This window comes from Ursus arctos, unplaced genomic scaffold (genome assembly GCF_023065955.2).
Source record: "Ursus arctos isolate Adak ecotype North America unplaced genomic scaffold, UrsArc2.0 scaffold_22, whole genome shotgun sequence".
NCBI lineage: Eukaryota > Metazoa > Chordata > Mammalia > Carnivora > Ursidae > Ursus > Ursus arctos.
The window spans coordinates 43,051,438-43,076,545 of record NW_026622897.1 but is presented as its reverse complement, the minus strand read 5'-3'; the positions used below and the strand labels follow the sequence as shown (position 1 = coordinate 43,076,545).

Here is a 25,108-nt window from a genome sequence, read left to right as displayed (position 1 = left end):
TGACTGCAGGGGCTGTAGGCTTGTTCCCACCTCCCCAACCCATGGTGTGGGCTCTGCTAGACATGAAGGAGGTGAAAGCTATGGTTGAACTTGTCTAAGAAACCCCCAGGACAGACTGAAGGCATTCTATAAGAATACCGCCCTGGTTTGCTGAATTCCTTCAGAGTAAAGGGTGGGAGAGAGAGAGTTCCAGAGTCAGGAAAATGAAATCAAGTCTTCCCTAGAACTCTATGATTCTCTTCCCCTCACTGCTTCTCTTCCAATCCTCACTCCTTGGCCTGCTGACCCTCCACACCCACATTTCTCTGGTTTTCCTTTTAGTAATAACCAAAAAGGAATCCCAATATTCAATAACCCACATATCAGGGATAGTTTTTGACTAGTGAGTTGCCTTCAGCTACTCAGCCTTCATACCCATCTGAGTCTTGAAGGGTGTGTATTCCTCCAACAGGGATTGAACTTCCTCATGGGTGGGCCATGCTCTCTGGTCAGTGGCTGCCTTTACCTTCCTCATTTTCCCATGACTCCTACCCGTCTTTTATTCTTGGGTCTCAGTGCACACATTTCTCTCACTGACGTCTTCTCTTATGTTCTCATAGGAAGTATCTGCTTCCTTCTCTGAGTACCCTTGACCTTTATCTACCCTTCTTTCATGGACTTAATCATTTTCTCCCATGTGGCAAAACACAGAGTTGTGTCCATACCACATCTTCTTCACTAGACTCTGAGCTTTGTAAAGGCAGAGTTCTAGGAAGGATTCTAGATTTCCCACAAGATTTAGCTAATTGTTGGCAATGAGATGAATAAATTCTTAGGGAGGAAGTCAGAAGAGGGTTACAGAAAAGTGAATTCTTAGGGTCTTCAGGGACAAGGCTCTCATTCACTGTGTGGCTGAGTATCTCCCCTCACACCAGAAAGTTCAAAGGAAAAACACAGTGACAAAGGTGGCTATTTTAGAACCCATTTATATTGTCAGTGTTACTCTGGGCTTGTTCCAGCCTCACACCAGCCGCTGAGACTGCATCAGACTGTTTGAACATTCATGGCTTCCTTGGGCCAAGTATAGCTGTCCAGTGTAAAGGAGTCATAGTCTGGAGTGTAGACCAGGGATCTTACAAAAGCCTCCTTGTCCTTGGGCTCCGGGTAGTAGGAGGCCAGGTTGTGTTTGTATGCGAAGTCGAGGACCTAGGGAAAAACATAATTTCCTGAGGAACTGGAACTAAGGAGTAACCTGCCTAAAAGTTGCCTCAAGGTTGCTTGGGAGTCTGTGGAAGGGGAATAGCCCCTGCAGAACCATGAACTGTTGTCCCTGAAGCCAGCGGATAGGAGGGATTTTGAGCCTTCTGCCTAGGTAGGAAGCTGCACCGCAGGGGAATAAACAGAGGCCTCAGACTCAAGTCTGCTTCTGCTTCCAGCTGCCTGTGGGTCCTCAGTGGTGACATTATCCTTGCTGAGCCTCAGTTTCCTCATCTGTAAAGTGGGAGTAATGAGTCCTTTCTCTGGAGTAGTGGGAGGATAAAATTAGGTAACAGGCAAAATCAGGGGGCCAGTACCTGATATTTCCCCCCCTCAATGTGGGTTGAATTGGGAGAAGAGCCTGGACATTGTTCTCTGGGTATTAGATTTGGTTTCAGAAGAGCATTAATCTCAATATCCCCGAAAGGAAGGAAATGGACAGGGTGGAGCTGGGACTATGAGCTGGACTGTTAGTCTTGAGGGCTGATTCTGGATTGTACAATGGACAACTCATGGGGAGCACATGCTGTTGTGCAATGCATCTTCTGAAATTATATTTAAAACTTACAGAAAATGTAAATTATATATACTAATAAAATGATAGTATAATAAACCCTAATTCAATCATTATCTATATTCAACAATTATCAATGTTGGGCCAGTCTTTATTGCACTCTGTTCTGATTCTCTGAAAACCCATCATCTCTGCGAGGTCTCTAGGAAGACATTTTTCCTTGGAATATTCCATGAACCTGATCACCCTGTGGCCCAGCCATTCTGAGAAAAAGGGGAGGCATGAGCATTTACCCCACACTGAGTGTGCAGCTTTCTCACTGTCCTCTTTAATCTTCAGAAATCTGGGAGAGAGGAATTACCATCCCCTTTGGAAAAGGAGGAAACTGAGGCTCGGGAAAGTGAAGCGATTGGCAGAGCTGGGATGCGATAGCCTGAGCTGTTTTCATGATGCTATGAAAATTGACCTTTCTGTATAAATGGGCACTTATGATTCAGTTTTTAAAAATTCCACCCACATTCTGGTCCACAAGACTATGGACTTTGTTGACCTTTTTGCCTGGTGTTTGAGGGGAAATCCAGGAGCTTTCCCAGAACTGGCCCAAGTGGGTGTTGAGGGTGGGGCCTCGAGCTGCAGGCCAGAGTTTCTCACTGATGGGAGCTCAGGATTCTCCACAGCTGCCATCCCCTTGGCTCTCCTAAACTCATGGAGAGAGGAAGTTGTTGAGTCTCACTAGCCATATTTCCGGGGGTAGGATGCTCCTTACTTGGATGGCGATTCTCAGAGACACATCTCGGATGGTGCTGAGTGGTGGGTACAGTCTCCCCTGGGACAAATGCTGCTCAGAGACCTCTTGGGCAATTTGCTGGGGAGAGAAAACCGAGAGGAATAAGCTGAGTTTCTGCCTTCCCAGAACAAGCCCAAACGGTTACCCCAGAGACTCACCTTGCCCTTCATAGGTGGCCAACCACTGCGGTTCCCATTGTAGTCTCTTCCTCCTCATGGCCCCAAGGCAGCTTAATGCTTGGGCTTTTATTATTTTTTTTAAAGATTTATTGATTTATTATTTTAGATAGTGGGTGAGGGGCAAAGAGAGAGGGAGAGAGAGAATCTTAAGTAGGCTCCATGCGTGGCATGGAGCCTGATGTGGGGCTACATTTCACGACCCTGAGATCATGACCTGAGCTGAAATTAAGAGTTGGACGCTTAACCAACTGAGCTACCCAGGTGCCCCAATGCTTGGGATTTAAGCAAGGAGTCATCATTTCTGTACTGTGAGATTGGCTGAGCGTTTAAATTACACCCTAAATTCTAAAGGAGAATCACTAAGACCAAGATGAATAAACTTGTGGCTTGTAAAGTAGACTCTGGGATCTCCCCTTGACTGGTCCAGCCTATTGCATAGAGATCCCTGAGACCCTCCCTTCCCGAGTTCCAGCCTCTTCCACATGCTTAGTAACATCCTGGGTGCCCACCTAGGGCATCTTGTCTCTGTATTCAGAGCTCCTTGAGCTCTCCCTTCCAGTCCTGAGGAAAGGCTTCTTCTGCAGTGAGTGACACCACAGAGGGGCCTTAGGCTTTATCTGAATGAATGCCGTCGGCACAGCATCCTGGGAGCAGCACCTCCCACGGCTTCCTTCCCTAGTTCAGAGCTGGTCTCTGAGGCCCAGCTCTCCCCCCTCAAGCCTCATCCTCCAGCCTCAGGCACTGGTGCTCAGTCAGCCTTTTGGAACAGCCTCCGTTATGTACTGGCTCTGAATCCACTCCCACCCAATCTTCTTGTGTCAGATTTAAATTTGGGAAAAACCATGGTGCTCTCTGAGAACTGTGTCCCAGAATGGATGAGCCAAAGGAGTTGGTCTTGCCTCAGAGTTTGGCTGACATTAGGGAAGTGGATCTCCTCCTCTTCTGCCTCATTTTCATGCTCCTGTCTCTCCTTTCCATTCATTCATTCAAACATTAACTGTGCTGTATGGTATCCCAGGCTCTGTCCTAGTTGGTGAGGGTCCATGGCAGAGAAGCCCTTTTCCTCCTGTCGTCTGGAGTCAGGGGACAATTAACAAACACGTACAACAATTATAACATAGAAGTGAGTGCAAGCAAAAGGGGCACATAGGCATAGAGGAAAGCAGGGCCTGGTCTGCCATGTACAGGAAACCTTTCCAGGGATGTGACACCAGCTAAGACCTGAAGGACAAAGTATGAATTACTCAAAAAAGGAGAGACAATAGCATATGCAATTTCTTGGAGAGAGGCAGCAGGAGGGAGCATGAGTTCTAGACTGTGAAAAGAACATGGCTAGGTCAATGGTAGGGGGATGCTAAAGGCTGGAGAAGAAAGGAGGGTGTGGTGATGACATGCCTTGTATGGAAACCATGTGAATTAGTTTGGGCTTTATACTGTAAGCACCAAGGAGCCATTCAAATGCCTGAAATGAGGAGAGAGATGGACTGTTCTGGGTTTTCAAGGATTTTCTGGGGGGGGGGGGTACAGAAGATGGGGTTAGAGGGAAGCAGGATTTCCATGGCTAAATCTGTATCTGGAAAAGTTACCCTGCAGAGTGAAGAGATGTATCTTGTATGGTGGGTCACTTCTCAGACATTGGGCACTGGTAATGCTCTGCTTCAGCTTGGAGTAAATCATTTGGGGCCATTCTGGTGCTATTGCTCACAAGCCCAGTGACCTTGGACAAGTAAGTTCAACTCTCTGTGCCTCACTTTCCTCGTGCATCACATAGGGATAATCACTATATCTTTTTTACAGGGTTGTTAAGGTGGAATGAGATATATAAATCTCCTTAAAAAAGTGGAATGAGATATATAAAAATCTCCTAAAAATTTCCATAGGAAAATCAGATTCAACTTAAATTGTCTTAACTTAAAAGTACCCCTTTCAGAAATATAACTCACCAGCCTTTTAAAGACCAGGCTGTCAGCTCCTAGAAGGGAGGGATCTTGTTCTGTTTGTAGCAAGAGATTAATAGGTGGGTTGAGGAGAGGTCCCTGTGTAGTTGATGGACACTGTTCATGAAATGATGGAGCTGACCTGTCCCAAGCACTAGGAGGTGGGGGTGTAGATGTCTCTTGAGGTTACAGAGGAAAGCTCTAGCAACCATCTTTCTGCGCAACAGGGGAGTTTGCTTTCAGGCAAATTTCAAGCAGGAAATGACTCTTCCCATCCAATGGGTGTATTCAAACAGCTCCACCCATGGCCACGGGACACCACCAGCACTGATGGAGCAATAAGAAGAAATACACAGAAGAGCCCACAAGATGGATGGGGGGCCAATAGCACAGCTGTAGCCAGTGTGCCTATGGCTGGGGGGAGGCTGACAGACTTTCAGGAGACACTACTTGCATGTTCTTGTGGAGCCAGTGCTCAAAGACCAAGAAGTAGTAAGAAGGAGCCTAGAGCATGAGACAGTTCCTTGTGGGCCTCATAGAAGAGGAGCTACAGAGGGCTGCGTGGAAGCTGTTCCTGTGTCTGGCTGGCCTGGGGCTCTCACCAGTGCCATGGCGAGGGGGAAATGCAAGCATGTCAGAAATCACAGTAGAGCCTTTGGAGCTCACGGGGGATAAATATATTTAGTGTTTGTTCATAGTTTTGATTAGTTTAATCCCTCAAAAGAGACACGTCTATAGTTTCCTCAGAGTGAAGATAAATGTGAAGTGCCTGGCATTCAGTAAACACATGGTAGATGTGAGGCACCACAGCTGTCCGAGCTGGCAGCCATTATGATGAGTGTGCACTGGCTTTCCTAAGGGACTCTGTTGTTTTCATCACGTCCAGTGAAGACTCATTTTGAGAGTGTTTCTAGGAAGATACCTGGAGCAGGAGCACCCCTGTATCTGTGCTCAAGATCCAGGTCCTCAGAGTAGGCAAACCAGGCTTGCGGCCTATCCCCTCCTTACAGAAAGCTGCCCTAGTGGACCTTATTCTGCAACCAGTTACCCTGGTAATGTGGCCAAGATCAGTGGTCGGAAGAATCCATTGCCAGTCATGGTCCACGAGCCTCGTGTCAGATGGCTTTGGTGGCCTTGCCTCTGTTCTAGGCATGTATATGGGCACTGCTGAGAGGCAAGGCGCAAACTGAGGTATGTCCGCTCACTGCCAGTGGCTCCTGTCAATACCTCCTCCCACTGACTATTCCTTATTCTCCCTTAAAACTGTTGTGTGTGTTCTGAGAGAAGGTTAAGCCTCAAGATGATCTTGAGAGTAGCTTGAGGTTCAAGCATTTTGAGGATCTACTGCTAAGGTTAGGGGCAGGTGGGTAGAAGAGATGAGCAAAGGAATCTTTGGGGGCGCAGTGTAGGACCTGGTATAGATCACAGGCCCAACTGGGAGCATGCATGAAAGGGATCAGGGACAGTGATACCTCTGCTGTCAGGAGGAAGATCTCATCTGGGATGTGCCGGATCCCACCAGCAATGACTCCCAGAGCAACTCCAGGGAACACATAGGCATTGTTTCCTTGCCCAGGAATGAAGGTCCTGCCATCTTCCAGAGTCACACTCTTAAAAGGACTTCCACTGGCAAAGATCCCTCGGCCCTGGAGGCAGGAAGAAAACCAGAGATGGAACCTGGACATGGGTTTCAGGCAGTAATGGCCTCGTTTTATCTCCTGAATGTCGAACCCTTCTTCATTCTCTCCCACATGCTCAACATTGTGCTGGCACACTGCAGGTGCTGCAGGACCAGAAAACGTAGCCCCCACTGAGTTACCTGGCATCCCAGAAATCACGGAGAGGTGAAGGTTTTCACCCTGTCACCTCCCGAGAAGGCTAACCCAGGATATGACAGGTATGCAGGTGACCTAGAGTCTACGAATGCCTCAGGTTCTGGTCCAAGCTCTATGTTACTAGAGGGATCTTGAGCAGTATAACATGATGGTAAGAGCTTGGGCTTCAGAGCTAGACCTGGGTTTGAGGGCCAGCTCCACTCCTTATTAGCTCTGTGACCTCAGGCAAGTTATTTCATCTTTCTGAACCTCAATTTGCTCATCAGGGATGTGGCGATTTTTCTTCACCCTCATAGGGTTACTCATAATTATTGTTACTATGTCCTCTCAGCCTGGGGAAGGAAGGACTCCCCGCTGACCTCAGTGACCCGGTAGCACTTCTCAGCCGTGCACTCGGCCTTGCTGGTGGGGTTGCTCAGGGCAAAGATGATAGGGCGCTCGTGGAAGGAGGCCATGTCCCTCAGAATCTGCTCCGTGAAGGCTCCTGCGATGGCAGCAACACCTACAGGGAAAAGGGGGGTAGTAGGGATGCCTACTCTTTATAAACACCCCATTCCTCTCTTGGTGGTGGTGGTTGGGGGGGTACTTGGTGCAACATGAAAGACTCCGGAGTCTTGGCAATAGCATCCATCACAAGGATGGATCGAGGGAGCTGAAGAGAAAAGGGTTTCCTTGCTTGAGCTGGTTAAGACCTCCTGTTAATCCCTGAGGGAACACTGGTCCCTTCAGGTCCCTGCCTGGTTAAGATGTACCTGTGAAGGCATTCCTGGGCATTGTCCTTTAGAGTGCGTGGCTCTCCCAGGGCAGGGAGATATGTCAGGATCCCCTCCTTGGGAGAGCAGTGCTCACTTCCTTTCAGAGAGACCAGCCCTGTGCTTTTCCACTGCACTGCATAATTCTGCATCCCTAAGCCCCAACTTGGTGCCTTAGTTCTATGGTTTTTCTACAGTAGTCACTCAGTGAAAGATTGTGGCACTGAGGTGGACATGGGATCGGGGAGAGAACAGTGTTGCCATCAATTACTTATGCCTGCTGGCTGAGCCTTAGTTTCCACCTGCAAGGCAAGAGGGTTAGCTGGGCTGGACAGTGGGCCTCTTGCCTCCTCCTACCTATGATGGCGGTGGGCTTCACCAGCCTCACCACCTCCTCCAGGCTGTTCACTTCAGGATGGTCCTGGGCAAACATCTCCTTCTCATGGTTCAGGTGGCTCCTCCCCTGCAGGGAAAGGAAAACATGCTTGGCAGTGGGAACTGCATGGCTGGACATGGCTGCATCTGGAGATCCCGAGAGCATTCCCCGGAGAGCCCTGTGCTTCAGGGCTTCTCCTTCAGAAGCCTCTGCACTCATCAGATCTCCTGGTAAAACCTAAGGTGGAACCTAAGGATTTTAATGTGTGTTTGTGTCACAGTGTGAGGGGTGTGTGGGGGTCTTCTTTAACCCAAACCACACATGAAGAATCCATAAAGTCTTTCTTTGCACTCTTAGGGTCACAGGTTCCTGCGCCAGGACAGAAAGGCTCTCATAAAATGCCTTAGTCTGACCAAGACTGTTGGCCCCACGGTGTCTGGCACTCAGGCCAGTCTAGGGATGGGGGCCTAAGCCACCCGGGGTTAGGAAGCTAATTTGAATGTATTTTACAAGAGCCATTGAGCTCCCTGTGAATAATAATAAGCTAAGCCCCAGGACAGGCTTGCAATGTCTGGCTCTCCCCAACAAGCTCCGGGTTCTTTCCATTTCTTCAAACAGGAGTTGGGGGGTGACTGGCTGGTAAATGGGATAGGTGTTCTGATGCCTCCTTTGGGTCAGCTAGCCTCATGGGAATCAGACTAAAGACATCAGCTCTGAGAGAGACTCGAATAGGGGTAAGCTTAATGGGATGAGCAAAATAACATTGAAAGGTGGCAAGAGGGAAGCGTGGCGGCCTCTGGCAGCTGTTACCTGTGCCTGCATTCTGCTCTGGAATGACCTGTGGTGGGAGGGGAACTCCTTCTAGTGGTGATCTGGCTCTGAATGAGACAACGGAAGGTCAGTGTCTGCTGAGGGTCTCTTCTATTCTTGGTAGAGAGCCCCATGTACTTCCCCCCATTCCTATCACTGTCATCTTTTAAAAAAGTCTCTCACTGACATTCTGTGTTAGTGGAATTTGGGGCATTAAAACATGGAGCTCTCTGAAGTCCTAAGGGAGGAGGCCATCCAAATGTGCCCCTCACCATCGTCCAGTCAGAAGCTGGACTGTTTCTCGTTCATTCTTTCACTCATATCTTTTTTTTAAAAAGATTTTATTTATTTATTTGACAGAGATAGAGACAGCCAGCGAGAGAGGGAACACAAGCAGGGGGAGTGGGAGAGGAAGAAGCAGGCTCATAGCGGAGGAGCCTGATGTGGGGCTCGATCCCATAACGCCGGGATCACACCCTGAGCTGAAGGCAGACGCTTAACCGCTGTGCCACCCAGGCGCCCCCTTTCACTCATATCTTAAACATAATTACGCCTCATTACATGCCAGGCATTGATATGAAGACTATAAAGCCTAGTGGGGAGAGAAACAATTAAAAGGACAACTGCCTTACAGTGTGGCAAGTACAATGTATGGAGAGGGATGGCTACATGAGCATAAATGTAGGAAATGGACCGAGACCCAGATGCTCAGAGAAAGCATCTTGGAGGAGGAAACAGAAGACAAGGAGGAAACAGATGGGGCTGAGGGTTGAGAGTGGGTGTGTGGCAAAAGAGAAGGGCATTTCAGGCAGAGGAACACAATATGCAAGGATGTGGATGAAAGAGGGCATGTTACTTTTGGACTTTTGGAAAACTATGATTTACTGCAGCTGGAGGTTAGTGCAAGACAGGAAGTGGTGGGAGAGAAGGCTGGAAGGGGCATGCATACACACACTTGCCCATGTATTCAAAGCTTTTTTTTTTTTTTAAAATATTTATTTATTTATTTATTTGACAGAGAGAGAGAGAATGAGAGAGGGAACACAAGCAGGGGGAGTGGGAGAGGAAGAAGCAGGCTTCCCACCAAGCAGGGAGCCTGATGCAGAGCTGGATCCCAGGACCCAGGGTTCATGACCTGAGCTGAAGGCAGACGCTTAATGACTGAGCCACCCAGGCGCCCCATATTCAAAGCTTTTGGACAGAGCAGTTAAGGCTACTTTGAGATTTATCTTCTGCTTTGGATGTTAGAACATTACCCCCCTGTTGCTCTGTATTTTGTCTGAGGATTTTGCCCCTTGGAGACCTCTTACAGTCCAATTCCAATAGCTGTAGGTGTCCGAAAACTTCTAGGTCTCCAGACTGACGGTACCTTGACAATGAGCCCCTTGGAGTCCACCATCCAGATCTTCTTTGTGGCCTCTGCCTTGGGTACGCCTTCTTTCTCTAGGGCCATGACAAGGAGGTGGGCGATGCCCATGGCTGCCTGGGAGGTACCATATGGTAGATGTTCAGATACAAGGCAAACAGCTGTTCAACATTTATCAGAAGCTTTACCAAGATCCTCTCTTCTCTTCCCCTTTCCCCCTATTCCTAGGAGGCCCAGGAGTCCTTGAGACACCCAAATGTGGGTGCCCAGACAGCTGCAGTAATCACAATATACTTGTGCTGCTTCCTCTTCTGCGAACCCCTGAACATCTCCCTTCCGTCATGCTTCTCTACCCATCCTTGTTCTTCTGATGGCACGTACCTCACCCGCACCTTGGAAAACAAACACGTGATTGGAGAGCTTGTTCTTGGTGATTCGCAGAGCAGCCAGGATCCCTGCCACAGCGACAGAGGCCGTGCCTGCAACAGAGTGCACTGAGATCAGTCTCTGGCCACTGGCTCCCCACCCCTAAGAGAAGACGCTTGGCAGAGTTCCCCAGCCCTGGAATGTGTGGCAGAACAAGCAACTTTCCTTAGCCCTTACAGAACTCCAGGCTGTAAGCATGCAGGCTCTGGAGTGTATATGCCCTGTTTGTAGAGAACTGTTCTTTTGATAAACAGCTCCTGGATTGTGATTGGACCCTGGGAGAGAGGATCAGATAGTCAGGTGCTGCTACCATTATCGTTCATAAATGAAATGACAAGGACAAATATAATAGAAGTTGAAAAGAAGGGTGAGGCTAATGGAATAATTTGCTTAAGGGATAAATGGATAAAAAACAAATTAAAAATGAGACCACAAACTAGCCATGAGATATTAAGTGACTGTGGGAGCTGAGCTGCCTATCTTATCCAATGAGTCATAAGGTAGGTGTGCCCCGTAGCGTACCATCATCGATGGCTTGAGCCTGTCTAGAAGGTACAAGTAAGTGCACGAGCAGGTGGCTCAGACTTGCTTGACCCCTTCTTCTGCTGCATGATTTCTTTTTTTTTTAATGATTTTTTATTATATTATGTTAGTCACCATACAGTGCTGCATGATTTCTTCTCCTTCAATGCACACCTAGGGCCTCACTAGGGATTCCTTATAACCAAGGAGAAAGAAGCTTGGGCTTGGTTTACTGATTATTCTTAATGATATACTGTCATCAGTGAGAAGTTTATGGTTGCAGCTACACAGCCCCCGTAAAAAGAGCCCTAAAGGGTGATAGTGAGAAAAATATTCCTAATGGACAGGGGTTCACATTGTAAATTTGGTTGTCCATTTTGGTCCAAGAGATGGCTAGGTCTACATTGATTCATGGGCAGTTGCTAATGGTTTGGCTGATGGTCAGGGACTTAGAATAAAATAAATAGTAGGATTGGTGATGAAGAAGTCTGGGGAAGGTGTGTGTGGATGGACCTCTTGGGATACGTACAAAGTGTGAACGTATTTGTGTCACATAGGAAAGTTCACCAAAGGGTGTGATGAAATAAGTTCCCTCAATCAGGTGGACAAAATGGCATGTCCTGTGTATGTTAGCGTCCTTCTCAGCCACCTGGGGTGTACGCACTGAGTTTATGTATAAAGTAGCCGTGGTGGCAAGGATGGAAGCTATGCACGGACTTTGTCTCACCAAGGCTAACTGACTACAGCTACTGCAGAATGACTAACCTGTCAATGGCAGAGACTAATGTGGAGCTCCTGGCATGGCACCGTTCCCTGGGAGGACCATCTACCTGGCAGCGGGATGAAGACATTGGACTCTTCCCATTATAGACAGGAAAGAGATTTATCCTCCCTGCAATAAACATATATTCTGGATATAGATTTTCTTCCCCTGTATCTAATAGTCTGCCATTGCCATAATCTGTGGATGCCCTGTTATCATCCTGATATATTCCAGGCAATAAGGCTCTAATCAAGGAATTCATTTCACATTAATACAAGTGAAGCAATAGGCTTATGCCATGGAATTCAGTGGTTTTCATATGCACTCTGCCACCCAGGAGCAGCTGGCCTAATCAGGAGAATGGGCTACTGAAGACTTACTTAAGACTCAGTTGAGGTAACACCCTATGAAGCCGATGAAGTTCTGTCTTACAGGCTGCTATATAGGATTTGATTTAGCAAATGATACATTGTGCTCTTTCTCCCATAGCCAGAGTACTTCAGTCTGGAAATCAAGGGGTTGAAGTGGAAGTGGTTCCTTTCACCATTTCACCTAATAACCCACAAGCAGAAATTTTGCTTCCTGTCTCTTCCCAAGAGACAAACGCTTCTCTAAGAGTTCATGACATGGTTCTACCGGATTGAGAGTTGAGCCTGCCACCTGGCCATTTGGTTCTCTTTTTGCCATGAAATCAGTGGATAAAGAAAGACAGGGTTACTTTACTGGCCGTTATCAGGTTATTCATCCTGATAACTGAGGGGCAACTGAGGTCAGGAGGGACTAGATCTGAGCCCAGGGGATCCTCTGGGGTATGTCTTAGTACTTGCATGCTCCATAGGAGATACTAGGGAATACTACTGCAACAGAAGAGACACAGGACTGCTGAGGATTCACATCCTTCAGAAATAAAGGTTTAGGTCATCCCACTAAAGAACCCTGGCCAACCAAGATCCTGTCTGAGGACAAGAAAACATGGAATAGGAGGTTGAGGAAGAAATGTATAAGCATCAAGTATGGCCTCATGACTGGTCACAGAAACAAGGAACATAGCAGCTATGCATAGTTTCTTCCTTGATGACTATGTGATTTATGTAATGGTATATATTAGCTAATTTATTCTCCCTTCTCCTTCCTCTTATTATTTTATATAAGTATTATTGGAGGTTGATTCTACAGTTTAGTGTTTAGGTGACAGAATTTTTAAATGTGACTGTGATTGAGTTGCAAGAGTGGGTAATCCTCCCCAGAGACGGGTAGTGTGACTGTTTTCCAGAGATGAATAAAATGACTATAGAGGCTTCGCCCCTCCCCATTTTGGGGAGAAAGTGAGAATGTCTTCATTTGTTGGAAAGATGGATTTTGTTAGGTATTTTGTTAGAGTTGTGTTTTTGTTGTTGTCTGGAAGTATCAGTGTATAGAACCGTGTATGTGAATGCTGAATAGTTGAAAGGATGGACTGTGCCAGTTATTGGGTAATTGTTTCTCAGTTTCAAACCCACCCTTCACCCAGCTTTGTCTGCAAACCACTTCCCAGCTTTGCCAACTGGCTCTATGCTGGGCTCTGCCAATAATGGGCACCAAAGGGTGACGGAAGGGCCAGCTGAGGGGGAAGGAATGCTTTTTCCAGCATCATCCCTGCCTTGAAAGATTGCCGGATAAAATGTAGGACACTTAACTTTGAATTTTCGATAAACAACAAGTAACTTTTTTTTTAGTGTACGTCCCATGCAATATAAGTATAAATAGTCTAAAAAATTATTCATTATTTATCTGAAATTCAAATTGAAGTAGGTATGCTGCATTTTCATCTTGCTAAATCTGGAAACCCCACAGCCTTGGTTTTCCACTTCTACAGCAACAGAATATTCCAGAAGCAGCAGTTCAATTCAGTTTGCAGCTTGTCCGTCACTTGCAGAACTAGCCTGGTAGCACAGCCTTCAGAGACACCAACACTAGCTGGCTGCCACCTGGTCTTCCCTTTGTTCCCTAGCCTCAGGGCTGGGAGCAGGTCCTTTGAGCTTTTCATTTTTAAAATACATAATAAGCAATACTCTGTACTAAGTCTTCTCTGTTAAAGCAACTGGTGTAGACCCTTACTGATAGAGAGTTCATGATAATGTAATCACATGGGCAATGTTAGCTTCCATGATAGTCAAAGAAAAGGAACTTACAGGTAAAGTTGCTGTTAAAGTTGCACAAATCAAAGAAATTGATGTTATCCAAGGCTGGTGAGGGAGTAGTGAAGAGTAAAAAGTTCCAGCATAAATTGTACTTTAAAGTGTTATGACCTTTTTTGGAAGACTATTTCCCAATATAGACCAAAGGCATAAAATGCTTGTGCCCTCTAACCTCGTACTTCTACTTCTGGGAAGCTATGTATGGAAAAATCCACAACGCATGTCCTAGGATATTTATGACTGTGTTATTTATAATACAGAATGACTGGAAATAACTTAAATGTCTAACAAAGGAGTAACAGTTAAGTAAATTAAGTAGCATGGACACTCAGAATATATTGCATCCATCAAAAATGATCATTATGAAGATGATGTAGCAACATAGAAAATGCTATTAACTTTGTAACTAATATCAGATATTGTTCTAAGTATTTTATATGTCTAACTGTAAAGATGTTGTTTGTTTAATCCTAACTATTATCATCCTCATTTTACAGCCTAGGAAAATGAAGTAAAGAGTTGTTTGCTGAGTTGTCCAATATCATATAACAGGGTGAAGATTTGAAGGGAGTCAGGGAATCCCAGGGAATCAGGCTCTAGGCCTTGTGCTCTTAACCATTAGACTATGCTTCACTGAGTTAGTTGGAAGGAAGAGAACCTTAAAAGGTCTTCATATCATGATTCTATTTGTAATGAAACACACACACGGAATCTGGAAGGAAAAACAAAACACTAAAGGTCGAAGTGTGGGAATATGAGTGAATTTTCTGTATTCTTTTTCCAGTTATCTAAGGCATTTGTATTTTGTAGCTCTGGGGAAGGGCCTTCTCCCAGAATATGGGCCGGATTTGTGCCTAGGTTAGAGGCCATGTGTTGGGCCAAGACAAGGGCACAGCAAACACCTGGAGCTTAATAAGTACACGTTCATCGTTGTGGACATCAGAAGGTGGGACCAGAGATGGGAGCACAGAAGGTAGGGTACAGGCTCTCCACCCTTCACATAGGAATGGTGTGGAGGAACTGCTGAAGTGTCACAGGGTCCCACAGCCTGAGCTGAGGACTACTGGGGGCTTTCCTAACACTCTTCTGAGGGTCCCCGAGGAGCTCACTGTTCATGTACTGAGGCCCTACCAGGTGCCAGGCACCATGCTAGGCACTGCAGAAGGTGAGTCAAACATGGTCCCTGCCCTCAGGGAACTCCCTGTTCGCCAAGGCCTGGGCACCAATAACTGTAATATAATCAGTAGTCAGAGGTCGTTGTGTGGAATTCATTGCCTTCGTTTATTTATTAAGCATCAATTATGTACCAGACTTTGGGGTACCAAGGATACCCTTGGTAACAAAATAGGTTTATTCCTGCTTTGTAGAGAAAGTATAATCAGTATTAACTGATTACAAGTGTGATGACAACTTCTATTAAGAAGTTGTTCATGATATGCTTTTTGTTCATGTATAGAAAAGTATATTGTCAGCATCAACCTACCTTTGCGTCATGCTGCCCCATGTACTCTTTGTATCAGGTGTATCGATCATTCCCCAACAGGTCATGTCTTTTTACACTTCTGTGCTTTGCCCATGATGTTTACCATCTATAGGACCTTCTGCAGTTCATTATTTATTCCTTAGGACTCAGTGCACAGGATCTCCTCTGCCAGACACTCAGTTTTCCCCAGCCAGGTGTCCTTAACCTCCCGTTCTTTTCCCAGATCTACTTTTTATGTAACCTGCACAAAGTGGGGCTATATCATGGTCAGGCCCAGTACTGTACTGCATTCAAAAGGAACACCAAGCTGACCCCCAAGAAAGCATCAGAAAGCAATTTAAAATCGCTTACACGGGTAGTGAGAATTGCATGGTATGACCCTCCTCCAGATTCCTAAATATGCTTGTCTATGATTTTCTCATAGTCCACTTATTGTATCAGCTACTCCCCATGGCTGCCTTTCCGCAAACAAATCCACCCATCCTATTCTCTGGCTCTCCATAGGCACTTCCATTTTGGTTCTACTGAGTCAGAGTCTGTATTTCAGAAGATCTGCAGATGATTTATATGCCCATTTAAGCCTGAGATGCATCGAACTAGGTGGCTTGTCTAGGTGAAGTACTAGTTTCCTTCCATTGGATAGAGGGGGTTTTCTGCTCATCTGATTGTATTTCACACCATCTTCTGCCTCCTGAAAGGAGATGTGTGAGACATGCGACACCAGATGGCGCCAAAGATATTCCATCAGAGAGACTCCCAAAGACATCACAGGCTTGATGGGTCCTTTCCTTCTTGGACACCTAGTATCTATTGTGGTTAGAACCTGCAAGCTTTACAACTGAGTTTACCTGCAGAAATTCAGTGCTGAAAGGGGACTGGAGAGCATAGCCTACAACACCTGCACACAGGAGGAAACAGGACCCTGCCAGTCAACCAGTTGGAAGCAAATCAGGGAAACCGGGGATGCTACTTCCACCCCTTCGTGGTCTCTGAAGCTTGGCCAGCCTCTCCTGACTCTGGACTTGAAGGCAGCAGGAGGGGCATGATGGGCTTTCCTTGGGGGAGAACTAGGGGGTGGTGGTGGTGGAGGTAGAAGGAAGAGGACTTAGGCAGTAGATGTCAATGGCTCTGGAAGGGGTGGAGAACACAAAACAATGGGAAATCTGATAGGAAAGAATGGAACATTTCCATGAAAGGATACAAGGGCAACCGCCATTTATTGATAACTCTCACCGTGACCTGACTCTGGGCTGTGTGTGCTCAGCTGCACTTGCTCATTTAATCTCTACAACAACCCTACCGAGCAGGTACTATGAACCTCCATTTTTTTTCCCCTCTCAGGAGCGGAAAGTGAGGTTCAAAGAAAACAGAATCAGGAGGGAACTTCTGAATCCTCCTACCACCAAGGGTAGAGACCTTCTGCCTCCACGTCCATGTACTTTGCCTTTTCCTCCTGTTTCCAGGAATTAGCTGTCCCGGCTCCTCGCTAAAGCCACCTCCAGGCACGTGCCAGATCCTGTCCGTTTTGCCCACTCACGAAATTTGTTTTGTAATTTTCTCTCTCTCTCTTTTTTTTTTTTTTTGCATCCTCGGTTTATCCTCAGTGGAATCACTGCCATCAGTATACAAATCTATCATCAACCTCCCATCTTTAAAAGGCTTTGACTCTGTATAGTCCCACCCTTTTATTTGTAAAGAGCTGAATATACTTGTTGCCCCTATTTCCTTTTTCCTCAGTCTCCCTGAAACCCAGTCCAATCAAGCCACTGTCCCCACCTCTTGACAAGGTCACCTGTACCACCACCTTGCCAAATTCAGCAATGAGTCCTCAGCTGCTGCTTCCCTTAACCTCTCAGCTGCATTGGATACTGCTGCTCATTTTCCCTTTGGGAAACTCTCCGCACTTGGCTCCTGGAGCCCCACGCTCCTGCTCTCCTTTCTGGGATCTTCCTCTGGGGCCATCCTGTGAAGTGGCAAGTTACCCTAATTACAGACCAGAGCTCAAGAGGAAAAACAGCAGTTCTTGAGCCCCACCTTATAAAGTTTGGCAAATAAAGTTATCGCTATCATTAACTTTCATTTTGGGCAGCTCTTGGGTAATGTGCTAGGGATTTAAGAGTGGAGAGGGAGGAAGCTGTTTAGGTTTCTGGAGGTAAGCACCTGGAGAGGCCCAGGGGTGAAGGGATGTTGTTGAACCTGGCTTGTGCCCATAAATGCCACGGGCAGCCCAAAGTGTGACTGGTTGTTTCCCATTCACAGTGAAAGAAAAACAAGTTTTCCTTTTCAGAGGGAGCTTTCCATAATTACATTTCCTGCAAATGAAGTATTAGAGGTTGTACATTCAGGAAATAGCACAAAAGGACAAGCTGAAAAGCTAGTTTCTAACAGTCACATTTGACAAAGTTAAAGGAACTTCCATGCTGAACAACAGATGGCTGGAGACAAGGGGAAGAACCAGCCATTTCTCAGGTGAGGCAAGGGTGCTGTCCCAGACGGGACTAGAGCAGGGAGTCAGGCGTGGTCAGGGTCTGCTCTAGGTGGATTCGGAAGCCTGGGGCCTTTCGGCGGCTGGGCATCCTCCCCTGCAAGGCAAGGCACCTTCCTACAGCAGCTGGCCACCGCATTCATTTGTTCATAACATTCATACATACATTCATTCATTCATTCGTGTCCTGGGGGCCTGTTCTGGGGCTTCATGGCACTAGGCCTTGGATATAGAAGGATGAATAAAACCATCTGTTTGTAGGTAGTTAACAGCACATATGTTCAGAAAATTCAAGCTCCCTTAATTGGATACCGAGCAAAGGCCTTCTAGACAACTTCAGCCCTATTTCTGTGTCATGAGGAGAATTTTCTGGAACCCCTGGACTCCTGGCCCATGCAGAAGATGAGCTAGCCCTATTCTGACACAATTTGGGAGGAACCAGAGGGAATAATTACTATCTTCTTGGCTTCTCTGGGGTTTTACCTGATGCAACAGGGTAATAGGAGGTCACAGAGGAGCCAGGATCAGATGCAAGAGACCCATGGGAACCTCAGGGCTAGAGACAGCCCTGTAAGTGAAGAACAGCCGCAGAACACAGGACTTCATGGGGTTAAAAAAAGGCTGTGGAGAGAGAAGGTGGAGAAGGCCAGGGGAGGCTCCACTGCGAGGGAGAGAGATTGGAAAGGCCAGGAACTGCTGCTCCATGTGTGTGGTGATGGTGTGGCGGTGGGGGCAGCAGACCCCTCAGAGCCAGAGGGAAATAGCTCCTGGTGCCTTGTAAACAGGAAAAACCAGCTAGACAGAGTCTTCAGAGCTTGGCCATTCCTCCCCATCTGTCCCTTTGGTATCAGGACATCTGAGCTCTGGGAAACTTGGAGGCATTCTGCAAAGTGGGTGACTCTTGGGCTCCGGGGAAGGGTGGGTCAGCTAGACCCCTGTGAGACAAGCTTGGCTCTGGGTGTGGTACCCTGGAGGAGGTGAGGCTTGAGCCTTTAAGGATACACAGAAGTCTATGGACTCTGAGAAACAAACTGCGGGCTTCAGAGGGGAGGGGGGCGGGGGAATGGGATAGGCTGGTGATGAGTAGTAAGGAGGGCACGTATTACATGGTGCACTGGGTGTTATACGCAACTAATGAATCATTGAACTTTACATCAAAAACCAGAGATGTACTGTATGGTGACTAACATAATAAAAAATATTAAAAAAAAAAAGGATACACAGAAGTTAGCCAAGAGCAGAAGAGAATTCTATGCAGGGCCAGCACATTCAAAATCACTGAGTTGGCAGAAAATTCATAGAACAGTGAAAGGAAGTCAATGGGCTGGAAGAATAGGGTGTATGTGGAACGTGGATAAAGGTCCTGCCTCCCTTCTCAGGTTTGCCGACACCTGTGCTCACACGGATCTGTCCTCACCTCCAGCAGAGCCTCTTGGTGTTTGGGTATCAACCCTTCTTCCCTCCCTCTCATACCTGTGCCATACTATGCACCAGAGGTATTCATACTAGAACTGAGCACTGTTACATGCCTGTCCCTGCCTACACATCACTCCTGCCCTCCTAACAACCTGCTGCCACAAACAGGGGTCACGATGGAAACACTTCACGGTGAATCAAGCCAACCAGAATAGATGCTGGCTTTTAAAAAGCATCCTGGTCATTCTGTCGATACTGGCTGATTCTCATTCCTGGCTGTTAATACTATTATGTCCATTTTTCAGATAAAGAAAAGGCCATGAGGATTTAAGCCTCTTGGCCAAAGCACAAAGCAGAAAAATTGAGATTCAGACTGAGGCTTGTCTCAATCCAAGGTCTGACTGTTAAGCCCTCTGACTCACAAATGAAAACTTGAAAATGTGAGAGGGAGATGATGGCCTGATGTACCATGCAGCACCCTGACAGGCCCTCTGGCCCCGGGGATGTGTTAGGACTCGGGAGCAATGTGGTCCAGGGCAGGCTGGTGGGGTAGGAGGATGCTCTGAAATAGACAAGCCAGCTAGACTTTCATGACCCTGGCCACATGGTGTGAGCAGCACGCAGAGGGGGCCAGGGAGCCAAGGTCACTAGGCCAGCAGCATCCTGCATCTGGCTCCTGGGGAAGGATGCAGCTGGCCTGTCCTCCAGCATGACCATTGCTGTGGCTGTTCGCCTTCCATGTCTCTTTCTCCTCCCCTAAGAGCGGGGATGCTTCTCTGGTCCCTGCTGAAACAAGTCACCTGAGCCCCTGCCTTTCCCACAATGTCCGCAGAGACTGCCGGCCATAAGTCAGGGCGTGAGCAGCCCTGCTCACAGAACCAACCTGGGGCAGCTGAGGCTTTCTGTGAGTCAGCTGGGGTGGGGGCAGAGGAGAGCACTGGCACCCCGGGGAGCACCTGACCCTTCCAGCCCTGGGGCTCCAGAGGCCCCACCATGCAGATCGTCGTGTGGGGTCGGTGAATCCCAGGTGTGTGGGACAACAGCAGGACTGGCTGGGAGACAGTTTGAATTATGTGCTGGAGCTCCTGCTCAGCTCCCGGCATGCCCCTGCCCTCACGGAGCGCAGTCTGGTGGGATCCTGAAGCCTTTAGTCATGTCTTCCTTGTTCCACCAAGGATGGGAGGTCGGGCTGGTATTCAGAGCAGTTAGCATGGCCCCAGTCTCATTTTTATGTGGGCAGCCTGGTTCCAGTCCCTACCGTGTGTGGGGTTTCCGGCAGATTCTGACAATGAGTCCTGCTGGGGTGGGCTGGGCCTCTCCCCAACAAACACATGTGACTTGTTTCTGGTGTCTGCCACTATCAATGCCTCCCTCTTTTCCTCCCCCCACTTCTTGCTCTCTCTCTCAACCCTCTTCAATTCTGCATGTGGATGTTCCTTTTCTATTTTGAGCATGGCTATATTGTTTTATGTTTCATTTTTCTTTACTTTGGAGGTAAAAGAAACCAATTCTAGCATGAGCTTAATCTTCCATGTTGTCCCACGAGTCCTGGAATTCCTCACCCATCTCCTAATTACCCACTTAGCGCTGAGAACACAAATCAGAGGCTTCTGGTCCCATCAGTAACCAGCTGGTGATGGGGACAAGCCCCTTCCTCTGTCTGGGTCTCCTCTTTGGTCTGTAAACTGGGGGAGTTGGAGGAAGGGATGGGGAAGATGGGAGCAGCAGGCTGCTGGAGACCAGTGACACCCCCACTTATGTGGGATCTGGAATTTAGTCCTTAGCAAGAAGACTCGCTGCACCCACATGGGGGAATAGGCAGCCTGATGTCAGGAGACGGATGGAGAACTCCGAGTCAGAAATAACTAGGTTCTAGTCCCACCTTGTGCCTGGCTGGCTATGTGACCTGGAGCAAAAGGTAATCCTTGAACTTTAGTTTCTTTACCAGTGACATGGGTCAGCAATGTCTGTCCTCCCTGAAGGGGTGGGGCTATTTCGAGGAAGTTGTGAGATAGTGTGGATGAAAAACACTTTGCCCATCTAAAGTCCTGTGTGCATGCAAAATGTTCTTACTCTGCACAGCTTGGGCTCCCTGGGAAGCACATTCTGAGACATGTGGAGTGTTCTGGATGTTACCAAGAAATGCCCTTGGGATTAGCACCTATGGAAGGGGGGGTAGGGGAAGCAGGATGGGGCAGAGGAGAAGCTGGGCTGTGATGGAGTCCTCAAAGCCTCAGCCAACCCTGTGGGGAGCTCTGGAGTTAAAACATCCCCTTTGCGCTGTCCTACGCTGGGCCAAAATGGCTGGGCTTCCATGTCCCTCATCACTGGGTGAGGGCATGTCTGGCAGGGCAGGACCGTGGGCTATCTTTTCTTGAAGGACGGTCCGGGGAGGGGGGGGTCTGCCTCCATGCCCATGTCTTTACTGTTGTCACTTACATGGTTGTACCTAACGGTCAGACTGTCCTGATCAAAGACTTGATATTATAGGGACCCTGACATTCTGGTACTATTTGCTAGCTCTTGTTACACATTTTAGATTCATGACTTTTGTCTTTACTTTCTGAGAAAAGAATGGGAAATTCCTCTGCTGTCTGCTGTGGGGCCCAGAAAACTATTCCATCTGGCTTTGCCTGGGAGCAAAATAGACTCTGCTGGAACTGGCTATAAACTGGAAACAAAAACCAATGAATTGATTTAATTAAAAAATGCTACGTGTGTGTATGCGTGAGGGTGCACACGTGAAGATGTATATCCGTCTGAGCGTGCACGATGACCTGGACAAGAGAGGCTGCAGGGGCACGTGTCCAGGTGGACACACCCACAGGCATTGGTGGGTGTGCTTATGAGGAGGTTAGTTTGTGTGCAGATGTCACTCATCCATTCTGCAGGTACTTATGAAGCAGCTATAATGTGCCCGGCACCGTGCTGGGACCTGGGGAGTGAGAACAGCGGACACAGTCTCTGCCTCTGGAAACTGATCGTCTCTTGGGGAGACAGACGATTCAGTGTGGGCGCTTGGGGTACAGTGTGGTAAGAGAACTAACAGGGGGGCACCCACATCAGATTGGGGGAGCAAAGGCCGACGTGAGGCCTTCCTGGGACAGGAGAGCCTGAAGCTGAGTCGTGAAGGCTAAGCAGGAGTTATTCAGGCGCAGATGATGGGGAAGGACTGAGGAGCAGAACTTTGATGGGCAGAGAGGACAGACAGGGAAGGAGATCAGAGGAGTAAAAGTAAGGGTGGGTCAGAGGACAGAGAGGTTATTGGAGACACGAGGGGCACAAATCGGCAGATCCCCAAAGCCTTACACTTCCCGTGGGTGAGCGTGAACTTGCTCAGGAAGAGGGAGTTGAGCCCTAGTTTCATCCTGGAGGTGCTCCCTGGCAGCGGTGGGGGGCAGTGGAGGCAGAGGGATGGCAGGGCCCGGGTGTCCTTGTGCCCATGGTTATGAGGACGTACACACATGACTGTGCGCACATCTGGAGTCTGCACCAGGTGTGCAGGATGGCAGGGCCCGGGTGTCCTTGTGCCCATGGTTATGAGGACGTACACACATGTGTGTGCGCACATCTGGAGTCTGCACCAGGTGTGCGGCCCCTGTGGACTTGTTTTCCACTTCCACCTTCTGGCCTTGGCAGCCCCGTGGGCCCAGGGGGATGACTGTCCTGCCGCTGACTCATGAGTGAGGGCCATGACGGGGCAGTGGGTCAGGGACTAGCCGGCAGGTGTTTCCTAGAGGGCCACAGTCACCCCCCTGCCCACTGGGCGAACAGTGAGGTGACCAGCAGGCGGGCAGGGAGTTAACATGCTGCCCTGTCTGTGCAGAGCACCGCACTTCTCTGGGTGAGGCCAGGCTGGCGGCCAGTGCCTGTTCCAGGCCCATACATCTGGGGGGACAGAATCCCCTGGGCGAGGGGTTGCCATGGGTCAGCTTGCCCTTACTGGGTCTCCCCTCTCTGGCTACCTACTCTTCAAGTGCTGATGTCATATACTTTTATCTTAATTGTCTAATAATATGCTTAACTGTGCTATCCTGCCTCTTGAAATTTATGACCAATACAAAAAAAACCCATCTATCACATTTCTTTAGCCCTTAATGTGGGCCACGGAAAGGAAGGGGCCTTTGGTTTTGTAACAGTGTAAGGTCTCGGAACAGTATGGTGCATGATTATGAACTTAGAATTTAGAGTCCAAATTTCAACGCTACACTTACTTTCTGTGTAAGTTACTTATTCTCTCTGTGCCTCAGTTGCTTCATTCCTAAGACAGAGATGATAAAATCTCATAGGATTAAAAGTGTAAAGTGCTTAGAACAGTGCCTGATGTACAATAAATATTCAGCTCTAAACCTTAGCTATTATTACCTGGGTTTGAGTCCTCCCAGGTGTAACCCTAACTCATCTAATGAAAAGTTGTGACCTTTTTGGGTCTTATCTGTAAAAATGAAGGGTTGGCCAATCTTTTACTCCCAAGGACCAATACCTGTCCCCCACCAACTTGTTCTTATTCTGATATGCATCTTTGCTTTTAAAAGATTTTGCTTGCCAAACTTCATTTGTTAAATAATAACCTATATGTCCTCAGGTTCCCAATGCTCTGACTGAGAAGGCCTAGATCAGGAGAGATGATGTGTGAGGGCCTCCCCTCCCCCCCGCTCCAGTTTCACATACTGGCATTTCCACAGCAGGATGCAAGTGCCTTCAGATACTTCTGGGCCATTGAACAGGTAAGGCAGTTGACCCTGAACTTCCCATTGGCTTTTGGAATGCCCTGGGGCCCTGGTGTCAATGTTTTTCAGAGTTATCATTCTAAGTAGCATGCATTCCAGCCAAGTTAAGAGAAGGGACTGTCCTGATTCCCTGACAGAGCTACCTAGTGTTTGGGAAATCCAAGAGTGACTTACTGTGGCTGGGGATGGCCATTTTTACGGTGACTGATGCTCTGGTGTGATGAGTCCTGTGTACTAGTATTTTCTATATATTAGCTCTTTAAATTTTCATAGTAACCTCCCAAGGCAGTTCTTATCACCCCCGATCACTAGATGATACAACTACAGCTCAGAGATGTGATTAGCCCAAGTTCAACCAGCTAGAAAACGGCAGCATTGATTAGTATTTCTCTCAGATATTAAATCACATAATTCTTACTTTCCTCTGAAGTAGTAATCATGTCCACTTGATAGGTGAGGAAACTCAGGCCTAGTAAAGTTGAGGGACTTTTCCAAAGTCAGAGAGCTAAGAATTAGCCAAGTGGGCGGTGACCCCAATAGGAATGCTCTTTCTTCCACAGCTGCTGGCAGCACATGAGCTGGGAGGCGCCCCCACTCTGGCACCCAGGGCAGCCTGTGGGAAGGCCTTGGTCCCCAGTGGCTTTGTCGGGCGGGGCGAACCTTACCTTGGATGTCATCGTTGAACATGCAGTACTTGTTCCGGTATTTGTTGAGCAGGCGGAAGGCATTGGCATTGGCAAAATCTTCAAACTGGATGAGGCAATTTATTCCAAACCTGTGGGCAGGGAAAGGGAAGAACTCATGATTGCCTCCCTGTGTCCAGTCCCTGGCAGATCCCAGCCTGCCCTGGGGAGTAGGGAGGCACAGGACAGGAGGTACTGGAGGTGGCACGGCTCATGTGCTGGGGTTGTTGCCACTTCGCTGGCTCCTGGACTCCTGGGCTCTGCCTACCCCATTATGATGAGGATGGGGAAGGGAGAGAGTGGGAACACTGGGCCTGGTGGTCCGCTGAGCCCATATCCCTGTATCTAATGTAGGCTGGTGGCTACCATGGGCTATGGATGGCAGACCCTGGGGGGTGTTGGCAAGACGTGAGATGGGGCCTGCCCTTCTTGGGGCCTGCAGCCATCTGAAATCCCAGCAGCAAGCTCACTTCCACCCAAGTGCATGCAGAGACCCCAACTTCCCAACCACTGGGGCCTGGAGAGCCTCTGCAGCCTGCAAATATCTCTCTGGGTGGGTCCTGAGACCTAGAGCTCCTCCACTAGAGACTCTTCTGGGTTCAGGTGCTGTGACCTGCTCAGATGCAAGGAA

The 25,108-nt window shown here is 48.0% G+C and overlaps 1 protein-coding gene across 1 annotated transcript in view; it reads right to left on the bottom strand.

Annotated features, from left to right (window-relative positions):
• Positions 1 to 947: 947 nt before the first annotated feature.
• The window catches only part of ME3 (malic enzyme 3), a 204,775-nt gene continuing 180,614 nt past the window's right edge, over positions 948 to 25,108 (bottom strand). Inside the window, exons 8-15 of the mRNA XM_026518276.4 lie at positions 24,460 to 24,569; positions 10,174 to 10,271; positions 9,796 to 9,909; positions 7,598 to 7,703; positions 6,848 to 6,990; positions 6,126 to 6,299; positions 2,517 to 2,615; positions 948 to 1,185 (exon numbers count right to left, since the gene is read on the bottom strand). Coding sequence (XP_026374061.2) covers positions 1,024 to 1,185; positions 2,517 to 2,615; positions 6,126 to 6,299; positions 6,848 to 6,990; positions 7,598 to 7,703; positions 9,796 to 9,909; positions 10,174 to 10,271; positions 24,460 to 24,569 — 1,006 coding nt within the window. The 3' untranslated portion in view covers positions 948 to 1,023. The remainder of the gene's footprint in view (positions 1,186 to 2,516; positions 2,616 to 6,125; positions 6,300 to 6,847; positions 6,991 to 7,597; positions 7,704 to 9,795; positions 9,910 to 10,173; positions 10,272 to 24,459; positions 24,570 to 25,108) is intronic.